The sequence below is a fragment of the Epinephelus fuscoguttatus genome, linkage group LG20 (genome assembly GCF_011397635.1).
Source record: "Epinephelus fuscoguttatus linkage group LG20, E.fuscoguttatus.final_Chr_v1".
In the NCBI taxonomy this organism is placed as follows: Eukaryota; Metazoa; Chordata; class Actinopteri; order Perciformes; family Serranidae; genus Epinephelus; species Epinephelus fuscoguttatus.
In genome coordinates this window covers 35,641,619-35,654,011 of record NC_064771.1, presented here as the reverse complement: position 1 = coordinate 35,654,011, position 12,393 = coordinate 35,641,619, and the positions used below count along the sequence as shown (strand labels likewise).

At 41.4% G+C, this 12,393-nt stretch overlaps 1 protein-coding gene across 2 annotated transcripts in view; it reads left to right on the top strand.

Moving 5' to 3' along the window:
* Positions 1-12,393, top strand: part of LOC125880628 (glutamate receptor ionotropic, delta-1-like) — an 841,018-nt gene that overhangs the window by 554,840 nt on the left and 273,785 nt on the right. For both annotated transcript variants that reach the window (XM_049563255.1, XM_049563254.1), the window contains exon 4: positions 1,745-1,950. In XM_049563255.1, the coding sequence (XP_049419212.1) occupies positions 1,745-1,950 (206 nt within the window). The remainder of the gene's footprint in view (positions 1-1,744; positions 1,951-12,393) is intronic.

The following is a 12,393-nucleotide window of genomic DNA, read 5'->3' as shown; positions in this document are numbered from 1 at the left end:
TCTAGATCGAGAATTGTAGTTGGTTGTAGGTTGGACAAACAGCCTACCACTAAGACCAACTATCACATCTTGCATGTACAAGTGCTGAACAACAATGTAGGAGAATTGTGTTCATTTCCTGGAGGCTATATATTAATGTTCCTCACCCACAAAATCTCACAAATTCACAGAGACGAGTACTTTCTGTTCAAGATGGATCATCAGGGGTTCATCATGAAAAAAATAACATAAATAAATAACTTAATTTAAATGTTTTGAACAAGGGAGTGTATGTTTAAGTACGGTGGAATTATTGCTTAGTTTTTGTGTTTTTTAACCTGGTATTGAATTGGGTTTTGAGAACTGTGGAAATTTACGGGTACTGATATTGACTAATTAAATGTTCAGTGCTGTGCAAAGAGCAATGTTATAACCAACAGAACTGAAGACCAGAGTTCCAAAGATAACACTCAAGCTATAGTAAGCCGTAGCTTTCCTTTAAGCTAAGGGAGAAAACAGTCGTGTAGAAAATTACAAGAGAGAGTCAAGTGAGCTTAGATCAGGTCTACTGTATTTACACACTCACTTGAGAGACTCTCTGTGCTGCCTCTTGACCAACACCGAAAGACAGTCACTTTTTAACCTTGATTAATCAGGGCAAAGTTTTTCTGTTCATAGAGAGTGAGAGTTATAAAATGAGCAACAGAAGACACAACACAGAATGAGATCTCTTTCCCAGACAGATTTAATTCAGAGTGTCTGAAGGGAGCTGGCAGAGATCAGGTTGTAAATGTTAACATGCAGAACGCAGTAACATTTACCCTCGACTGGAGGCCAAAGTGTCCATGTCCTTGAGCAATTGACTCTTACCTGCTTCAGGAGCACCACATTAACAGGAGGAACCATCACCCCTTTAATATTAAAGAACACTTCTTCTGAGAAGTGTGTGGAATTCTGAAATATCTGAGAGTCAGATATGTCCAGCCATCACTTTTCTTATGCCTCTGTGCCCGTGATAGCCGCAGCCAGAAGGACTGTGTTGTTGGGTTTTCCATCTGTCTGTCCTATTGTGAACGTGATATCTCAAGAATGCCTCAAAGGAATTTCTTCAAATTTTGCACAAACGTCCTCTTGGATTTAAGAATGAACTGACTAGATTTTGGTGGTCAAAGGTCAAGGTCATTGTGCCCTTGCATCTTTCTCAGTTTTGTGAACGTTATATCTCAAGAATGCCTTTAAGGAATTTCTTCAAATTTTGCATAAACGTCCTCTTGGTTTTAAGGAAGAGCTGACTAGATTTTAGTGGTCAAAGGTGAAGGTCATTGTGCCCTTGTGTCTGTCTCAATTTTGTGAATGTGAAATCTCAAGAAGGCCGGAAGGTAATTTCCTCAAATTTGGCATAAATGTCCAATGGATACAGCGACTAATTGATAAGATTTTAATAGTCAAAGGTCATGGTCACTGTGGCTTTGCCTCCGTCTCATTTCTGTGAATGAGATTTCTTGAAGGCTTTGAGGAAATATTCTCAAATTTGGCACAAACATCCACTTGGATTTAACAATGAATCGGTTAGATTCTGGTGGGGAAAGTCAGTACAATCTTGTCTTTGTTGTGGTTTTCTAACAGAGACATTGTGGACATTTCTCTGTGATAGAAAAGACATTTGCCTTCTTTCTGTCCTGCATCTCCAAATTTCCCAGCTCGTCTCGGTATGTCTCGTCAGCAATGATTTAAGTTTAACCCTCTTTTCTTCCTGTTCCATCAGATATTCGCGGCCTGCAGGGTTTTTTGGACCAGACATCCCGTCAGGGTGTGGACGTGGCCTTGCAGCGAGTGGACAGGAACATCAGCAAAGTCTTCACCAACCTCTTCACCACCATGAGGACCGAGGAGCTGAACCGGTACAGAGACACGCTGCGCAGAGCCATCCTGCTGCTCAGCCCCCACGGAGCGCGCACGTTCATCCAGCAGGTCGGTGCATTTTCACTTTATTTCCTAGAGCACGCGGTTACAGCATGTGTGTGTCCAGTGAGCAGACGAGTGTGTGTGTGGGTATTTGCAAACATGTGGAACGAGCTACGTGTGTGTGTGTGTGTGTGTGTGTGTGTGTGTACAGTAATTGTGGAACACAGTTGTGCATACAGAAAATGAGTTTGCAGAGAAGCATGCTTCTGCATACCGACTGTGAATGATTGTATTCACGTAAACATGGAGCAAAACAGTGTTCAGAGGAGTCTTGGTGTATGGATATGACACATGTTTGTCTGTGTTTGAGTGGGATTAAATGACTGTTGCATATGTTTTCAGGAAAATCTTGTTTCCCTAATTACAGAATATAAGGCATGGGTGAGAGTACATGATGTAAAGACATTACACTAATAAGTGCAGGAACAAATGTGCACGCGTACATATTTTTTAGAGGCTTAATAATTACAGCCCTAATGGGGATCACTGCATGTACATGATACTTACAGTTACAACTAATTGTACATAATGTATGTTGCATTCACGCAGTGTCAGTAGAATGTGAAGGACAGAAAAGACGGCGCTTATGTCAAGCTGGGAGTGTTCATGCATTATTCCAAGGTGGTTAGCAGCTGTGCTAACCTTGGAGTCACACCAGATAAACAGCTCCTATAAGTTTAGCTGAATTGATTGTATTATACCACATTTCCACAGCACGGCGCGGCGCAGCTCGACTGGCGTGGAATTGTTCGTTTTTGGTTTTCCATTGGCAAAAGTTGTGGTCAGTACCTGGTTTTTATTTTGGTACCATCTGAGGTGAGCTGGGCTGATGCTAGAATGTGGAGTGAAAACACTGTAGACCAATGACATCCAAGCAACCAAAATGTTTTAACATTCACTTGACCCAGATTTTTTTTTTTTTAAATGGCAACCCACAGCAGCAGTTTAATGCAACGTTGCTATGACAATCAGCTAAGAGTCCCGCCAGCCACCTCAGTTAGTTTAAAGTTGTATATTGGATAGACATTCAGTCTGGACCCAGCGATGTCTTCTTCCTCAGTTTCAGGCAACATTCTCAGTAGAATGGTGGTGAGCTGCACTCTTGTCTGTCTCAAAGCGCTACTATGACCATGTCTTACTATCTTACTATATAATGATGAAAACTCTGTGTGTGTGTGTGTTCCATGTTTTTCTCCTCACTGACTTGGTCAATCCATGTGAAATTTGGCACAGTGGTAGAGGGTCATGGGAGGATGCCAATGAAGCAATATTACATCAATTGGCCAAAGGGGGGCGCTATAGCAACCCATTGAAATGTCAAACTTTGAATGGGCATATCTCATGCCCCGTATGTCGTAGAGACATGAAACTTTGCACAGAGATGCCTCTCCTCATGAGGAACACATTTGCCTCAAGAACCCATAACTTCCGCTTATATAGATTTTCCGCCATTTTGAATTTTTTGAAAAACACTTCAAATGGATCTCTTCCTAGGAAGTTTGAGCGATCTGCATGAAACTGGGTGAACATAATCTAGGGAGCAATATCTAAAGTTCCCTCTTGGCAAAAGTTGGAAAACTTCCTAAAACTGAGCTTCTATAAGGCAATGAATATTGCGGAGGGCGTGGCTCATCACATAAAGGTGTATAACATCTCAAGGGTTTCACCCATCACCACGCAACTTTGTAGGCATATGACCACACATAATCTGAGGGGACCCCTCCATTATTGACCCCATCAAACAAAATGGGGGCGCTAGAGAGCTCATTTCTTATCTAGGCCTAACCGCCATATGGATTTTTACTAAACTTGGTAGATATGTAGAACAGGACGCCTCAAGGTGACTGGAGAAATGTAACTCTAATTGGCAACTGGGTGGCGCTATAACAACAGAAAAATGCTTCAAAATGGCTAAAATGCGACCGATCGCTGTGGCTCCCCCTGTGGACCAATGTTGGTGTTGTTTTCTAATGTTTGGTATGACTAAGTCATGGTATGGTATGCTGTACATAATCACGGAAACTGTCAGTGTGTCATTCTGTCAGTCAGTCATTCTGTCTGTCCCACGTTTTTCTACTCACTGACGTGGTCAATCTATGTGAAACTGCACATAGGCATTGAGGATTAGCATAGGTAGAAGGTGACAAAGCTACCAATGGGTGTGGACTAGTAAAATCTTAATAAATAAATAGATGAATAAAAAATCACAGTTCATTACTCTGATTGCGGTCAGACTCAGCCCCTGCTGGAGATGCGGAAAAGAAGGATAAATACAACAATTGGTGCAGTGAGACGTTTTTAGTTCAGGGGCCATGTAATTTTGCATTTAGACAGAAAAATATATTTCAAGCCCATCAAGAGAATAAGTGAGTGTGCACACAGGGACTGACTGGTGAAAGGTTGACTGTGATGTTAAGGGAACATTTAGGTGAGCGCAGGGAACAGGTGAGTTGGTGCATGAGGGAAAAGTGAGTGTGAGTGCACGTAGGGAACGAGGAAGTGTGTATGAGGAATCAGTGAGTGTGTGTCAAGGAGATCAGTGAGTGTACACATGGAACAAGTGAAACTGTCCAGGACTAAAGGGAGTGTAAATAAGGAATAACTGAGTATACATCGAAACGAGCCAGAGTGTAAGAGGGGAAAACAATGTGTGTGCACAGGGAACAAGTGTGTGTGTGCAAAGAGATCAAGTGAGACATGAAAAATGTGTCTGTCTGTCTGTCTGTCTGTCTGTCTGTCTGTCTGTCCTCTCACAAACTGGCTCACTGATCATGTGTGTGAAAGTGTGTGTGTATGTGTGTGCCCAGGTGTGAGTAGCCACCTGGAGTGACAGATGGAATTGGATGGTCCACACACACACACACACACACACACACACACACACACACACAGTACAAAAGCTTGTCCAAGGGGATGCTGAATTTTGCTCAATATTTATTACCTGTTTCATTTTTTACCATGGCTCCTGTCCTTGGATCACATACTCGTGTGTGTGTGTGTGTGTGTGTGTGTGTGTGTGTGTGTGTGTGTGTGTGTGTGTGTTAATTATTTAGTGTCTGGCATGTGGCTGAAGTGTAAGATGGCGACAGCTGCTATTTTTTATCAGATTTTACCAAATAATCAACTCATCATTGATCTTCATCATCATCTAAAGACTACAGACTCTTTCACTGTCAGTGAACAGCATGACATTGTTGGTGGGCGGGGCTTAGCTGGAGGCAAATCAGCTCTCCACAGAGACATTAGTCCTGTTGGCTTCTTTTAGACAATGGAGGAAGATGATGTGAGTGGTGCGTTCAGAAATATTCATTCTGAGTACTGACAGAAACTTCATAATTTACACTTTCCAGTGTGTCCACTGCCTACGATGAAGTATGAGGGCCACATTGAAGAAAAAAAAAAAGAGAGAATAAAGTCATCGTTTTTAAGGAAATAACCAACAATCATCCTGTAACCCATTCTGTTTGTTGTTGGTTATTTCCTAAAAAAACTACGACTTTATTCTTCTAATTTTATGACTTTATTCTCATAAATTGCAACTTTATTCTCAAAATATTACGACTTTATTTTCATTAAATTGCAACTTTATTCTCATAATATTACAACTTTATTCTTGTAGTATTATGACTTTATTCTTGTAATATTACGACTTTATTCTCGTAATATTATGACTTTTATCTCATTAAATTACGACTTTATTCTCATAATATTATGACTTTTATCTCATTAAATTGCAACTTTATTCTCATAATATTACAGCTTTATTCTTGTGATATTACGACTCTATTCTTGTGATATTTTGACTTTTATCTCATTAAATTACGACTTTATTCTGGTAATATTACGACTTTATTCTCATTAAATTGCAACTTTATTCTTGTAATATTACAGCTTTATTGTAATATTACGACTTTATTCTCGTAATATTATGACTTTTATCTCATTAAATTACGACTTTATTCTCATTAAATTGCAACTTTATTCTCATAATATTACAACTTTATTCTTGTAATATTACGACTTTATTCTCATTAAATTGCAACTTTATTCTCATAATATTACAGCTTTATTGTAATATTACGACTTTATTCTCGTAATATTATGACTTTTATCTCATTAAATTACAACTTTATTCTCATAATATTATGACTTTTTCTCATTAAATTATGACTTTATTCTCGTAATATTACGACTTTTTCTCATTAAATTATGACTTTATTCTCATAATATTACGACTTTATTCTTGTAATATTATGACTTTTATCTCAATAAATTACGACTTTATTCTCAAAATCACTGATTTTTCTTTTCGTTCAATGTGGCCCTAATACTCCGTCGTACACTGCCAAATAAACTGATTTTTTTTTTTTTTTTTAGATTTAGATTTAGATTTAGCCTACCTGTTTTAAGTATAATCCAGTAATATATTCTCCCTAAAAGTCATGTGACTATGGAAATACTGCTACATTTGTTCAAACTGTACAACGACATTAGAAAGTGTTAAAATGATCACAGTACCCTGAAACCTCCTCAGTCTGCTGCTGAGGGTGAATGACACACACCTGGGGACACTTGTTAGTCTCTTCCGCTATGTGTGTTCACAGAATGCTAGGAAGGAGTCTTGCTTTGCCTCTGTAGGATCCTTCCTTGGAAGGACCCATCCTACCAAGGAAGGATCTTTGCCTTTGAGAAACGCCAATGGACCTTGTCTCATCCTCTTCAGTTAGCATTTGTTTGCTTGTTGGGAAATTCGTCCACGACCAGCAGGACACCTCTTAATGTATGTCATGTAAGCATGGCTAAACATCTTCCATCTTAGCGCTTACATGCAGGGTGCTGTTATATAAAATTCAAAACATGAAATCTAAATGTGCATATTAACATAAACATAAGTCAGAAATACAATCCTTTGGTTATCGAACATATGATAACTGATGGAGCACATGAAACAAAAGTTCAGGAGTTCATGGGCGATCTTACATATCGTCCTTGCCCGTGGAAATAAACATCGTCCTCATTGGTAACTTTTCTTGGATCAATTGATCACTCATCAATCGTCATCATTTTGTGTAGAAAACAAGTGAAAAAATATTGATTGCACCTTCAAGAATATGTCCTGATTTTTTATTTGAGTTACAGTTTTATTCTGTCAATCTGTTTATGAATGTTGGCGGTGGATGACACTCAGAGAGAGAGAACAGGATTATTATGATGATTATGTGATTGAGTATGCATGGGCTGTGTGTGTCATTACACATGGTGTGTGTGATTGTCAGTGTGACCTCAGTGTGTGTGTGTGTGTGTGTGTGTAGCAGAGAAAGAAAAATGGCCCCCTGTTGACCACAGCAGCAGACAAGAGGCTGTGTGTGTGCTTTATGACTTATTTAGCTGCTCTGTTGTAGTGTGTGTGACTCAGCCTCTGCTGCACTGCTCAACGCCTGACCTCCACACACACACACACACACACACACACACACATACACAAACACGCACATACCGCCTGCCTCATTCATATTGACGTCCTGGGCTTCCTCCTTACAAATCCCTACCTGGCAGGAGTGATTGTGTTGCTGTGTGTGTTTCCCGTGTGTGTAGCAGGCTTCTCATTTCTGTTCAGACCGCCAGCCGGGCTGCGTTGCCATGGCAGCAGCTTTAAGTATTAATGTGGCTCTTTCTGTGTGTTTCTCCACATCTCACTTCCAACAACAGACACGATTGTTTACATCCTAATCAACCTGACTGATCACACGTGCTCGTACAGGTCATGCAGAGCAACCAGCAGCTGGAAACAGAGACGTCACGTGGTCCAAGAATAAACTAACTCATGAAGAACACTTTGTTCTTCACACGTGCCTCCACAGTAAACAAAGAATCCAAACGCAGAGAACAGTCTGAAAGATCCAGTGTGTAGGATCAACACATCCTCACTGCGATCTCATCACACGTCCACATATGACGTCCAAGGTACCCTGGGTGTGTTGGTTGTTGACAAAAACACTTCTGTTTTCACAGGAAATGTACACTTTGCATGCAGTCTTTTTCAAAATAAAAGCACTACGTTGGTACAAAACCACCAATAGACATTTTTTTCCTTCAACAACACACACACGTGGTTGGATTTAAGCAACCCAGTCTCACCCCGAAGTCACTGTAAAGCAGCAATGGGCCAGTTGCTTCTGGCGTCAGACTTCCACATCGGCATGATACGCGTTCTTGTTTAAGGGCATCCTTATGAGAACAGTGCGGGACAAAAACCAAACTAGAAGTCCAAGGAGGGCAGATGGAAGGTGTGGTGGATGGGTCCAGCAACCGCCGACTTTCACCCAGGGGGCCGATGTTAGCTTCCTGTAAGATCGATTGACCAGCAGCTCCTGTGCTCTGGCTTTAAAAGGAGCATAGATAAGTTTTACATTTAGTTCAGTTTAGTGATGGGCAAAGCAGTTCTTTAGATGTTACTGAATCACTAGAATCAGTTCATTTTAAAGATTCATTCAAAAGATTTGTTCACCGAATTGTTCAGTGCATGGCCAGCCTAACGTTTTTGTTTATCTGGAAACTAAGTCTGTTAAAACAATGGGGAGGTGTGTGACTGTGTTCATGTGGCTTGACTCCTGGCTACATTAGCCGTTAGCTTGGAGAAAACAGTCCCTATGAAAGTGTATCGCTGAGAAGAAATTATCTGAATCACTCAGGGATCGGGGTTACATCGTTCACCAAGTGATTCGTCACGCTGTAGGCAGTCCCTCCCTGCACCCTGGCTGCCTCGCTCGGACTGAATCGGCAGTTCCACTCCCGGCCTGCACACTCGCTGCTGAGCTCAACTGAACTGAGAAATGAACGAATCAGTTCCGGAAGTGATTCAGTTCAGTGCGTTCACTCAACAGATTCGTTCATTTGAACGATTCATTCGCGAATGACACAACACTAGTTCAGTTCCCTATTGGGTTGTTTGGGAAGTCCTGAGAGTACGACTGGATAAATGAGACTTGGATTAAACTGCACGAGTTTGTACACAGATGTTTTTATATAGTTTTCCTCTTTAATTCAGTTCATGAAGAATTTTTTCCTTTTCTGGATTATTCATTCACCCTTGAGGCACGCAAGAAAAACAATCCGCAAATTCAGTGTAAAGGCCTTGGCACGCCGAGTCTGTCTTTTCGTCTGAAATTGTCACACATCAAATATAAATACAACTTACCATTGTGTCAATCATGTTTGAGCACTGAGTCCGAAACTTTCATTAAAATTTTCAGAACAGGTTTGATTTTCTGCGTTTTTAGAGACGTTTGAGCAGCCGCAGGGCGCACAGAATCATTTCATAACTACTTTTAACAGGTCAGGCAGTCATATTCAGGTGGATGATGAAGAGGAGGAGGATGTTGACCACACACAGAATGTGGAGACAAAGAGGGAGGACAGCTCCGCCCCTTCATGCAGCTGCGGTGCCAAATGACAGACAGGGAGGGAGTGATGTCAGTCAGATAGGTAACTCCAGTGGGGAGAGGCAAAGAAGGAAATGTGTCTTTTTTATTTTGTCACATATTGCAAATTTGTGCAGCAAATACAACAATAAAATGCATCAGAATCAAACAGGAGAAGTCGAAGGAGGGAAAACATTTTCATTTGAGGAGCTGCTGCCACACGGTTTTAATCAGATATCAGACGTCTCTGCCTACAGCTACAGTCTACATGTTGCATTTGATTTGCACATTTTATTCATTTACTTGCCTCTTCCATATGCTTTAGAATGTATTAACATATATTAGTGATTGTAGTGAAAACAAAAGGTGCACCTGAGCGTGGATTGTCAGGTGACAACCTGTCGATCAGCTGAACATTTCTAACATTTCGTCTGATTTATGTTACGTGTAAAGCGGATATTCTCTTTTTCGTCCATGTTGTCAGTCACAAATTATACAGCTGCCACACCACCATCTTCTTTTTCTCACACACACTGACCTTGTGTCAATCACAGCAGTAATCACAGGAAGAAAGCCATCCTGTGATATTTCTGCCAGGTTATCAGAGTCTGCTGTCATTGTCTCAGTGGTCAGTCCTTGCTCTGTGTTTTTAATAACAGCGGGATGGTGCAGGGTTCAGCAGCCTGCTGTACACTGACCTGTGCGTGAGAGGAGACAGACAGACAGAAGAAATGAGTGAGTCACGACAGACGCAGCAGGAAGCATCTTATATCTGAGGGCTGGCAATGAGTAGCTGTGTGTTATAAATGTCCGCGGTTGTCAGTCAACCCCTCTCTTTTTCTGTCTTCAGATGAAACGGTCAGTGGTCACACTTTTCTCCAGCACACAGAGAAAAGTAATAACAAGGCCCCGGCCAATTTCTTCCTTTTGCTTCTACCCCTCATTTTTGAGTTTTGAGTTATAAAGGGTAGTGGTGGAAACCTTCTCCTGTGAAACGGGAAACATTTCAAGGCCCTGATACGCCATTAGTATCATCATCATCATCATCATCATCATCGGTGGCCTTTACAGACATGACAATGGCAATAATGGTTTCACAAGGCCATTTCTCTGATGGAGACAGAAAAGTATGGATGCTCGCAACTTGTTCAAAACTTAAGTTTAATGCTGTCAGTCAAAGAAGTCATCAAATAAAAAACAAAATTGGCTAATTACCAGGTCACTAGCACGACTCTGTAGGTTAACGTAAGCAACCTGTGCTCCTACCCTGCCAGACTGCACTGATATTAGAGAAATGCTAACAAGTGCAGCCACGTCACTGGTGGACTTTGGTTAAATTTCAGGTGTCATATGCCATCGAAGGACATGGAAATATGTAGGGTTTAGCTGAGTACTTGGATAAAACAAGCATCCGGTACAGATTATGTATGTTTCACGACTGGTATGTGTATCATACCAGTAAAATGTGTCAATATCTGTACTCGTGATGAAGGGAAATCCTCACTCTCTTACTCTTGTGATCAAAAATGGTCTGAAGCTCTCTTAGGAATGAACGGACTTCCAGTTGACGTGCCATAATACACACAGCTACGTGTGAACAAAGCATAACATACAGATTTTAGCATAATAAGAGCCATGTTTACCCTCTTAGAGTGTGCCTCAAATCCACAGACTGTATAAAAATATGGACGTAGTCACCGTGACGTCACCCATTGGTTTCTGAGGAGCGGGTTTAAAGCTCAAAGTAGGCGGCTCTGGCTGTCGCCATCTTGGCACTGCCTGACTCCGCCCAACTTCTGGCCAATCAAAAATGGGCAAAGAGGCAGGCCAAATGAAGCCTGGTTGCTTAAACACGCCCACCTCGCTCGAAGCTGCTAAGTTAGCTAAGGCTAACAAGCTAGGCTAACAAGCGATGCCATTTTAGCTAGCCCTGTGTTGGCTGCTCCCGCTCATGCTCCCGCTTGGTGACAGCTCCCTCACGAAACAAAATATCCAAGAGTCACAAACACGGCTGAGAGGTCAGGTTCAATGACTTGCGAATTAACACCCCGGCCGTACAGTTGTCATGAAAGGGGAAATTAGCTGTAGAGACCAAAACTGTTTTTGTACCAGGCTGTGAACATGTTTATTTCTGCTGTAAAGTTGAGCATTTTAACATGGGGGTCTATGGGGATTGACTCGCTTCTGTAGCCTGCTTCAAGTGGCCATTCAACGAACTGCAGTTTGCAGCACTTCCGCATTGGCTTCACTCGTCATCCCTGGAGATTGCTGCTTGCTCAAATCACATACTTCTGTTAGTACACTTCAACATACACTATGAACACCACGTAGGTTACTTCTTTCATTGTGCACTAACTTCAACAGGGTTGTGTTGTCTGAAATCGCGCACCGCTGTTTCACATTTGCTGGAAATGATGACGGCTTTTTTTCAACCACCTCTTCTTCTTTGTCTTCTTTTTGAACAGCAAATTGCTAACAGACAGTGGAGTATTATTGCCAACATGTGACTGCTATCTCGGTCCACACATAAACCGCACCACATGCCACAACATCAGTGCTGATTAAAATGTGCCGCCTTAGCTATGAACACGTTAGCTAGCTAACGAATGCTAATAATAGCTCGTAAGCTAATCGTTTTGAGTGCGCCAGTACAGGACAATGTGAGCGCACTTGTGCACTATTCAATGCTTAGTACGGAACTATGCAATCTGAGACACACACTGTAAGTTTAGTGCATTAGCATGCTAACATTTGCTAATTAGCACTAATATCACTATTTTTGTCAAGTCTCTAATGATACTAATGTCAGTGTTTGACTTGATTTGACAAGATTGTCTTTAAAAGAGTGGAAGGCTTCGACACAGAAAGAAATGGCTTCTGTGTGTGTGTGTGTGTGTGTGTGTGTGTGTGTCTTGACGCTGAGACAATCATTAGCACTAGGACATTAGAGCGTAGGAGGGTGAGACCGAGCTGAATGGAAGTTGCACTCTTCAATAATGTCACAGAAATGTGTTAAAAGCTTTGCCAA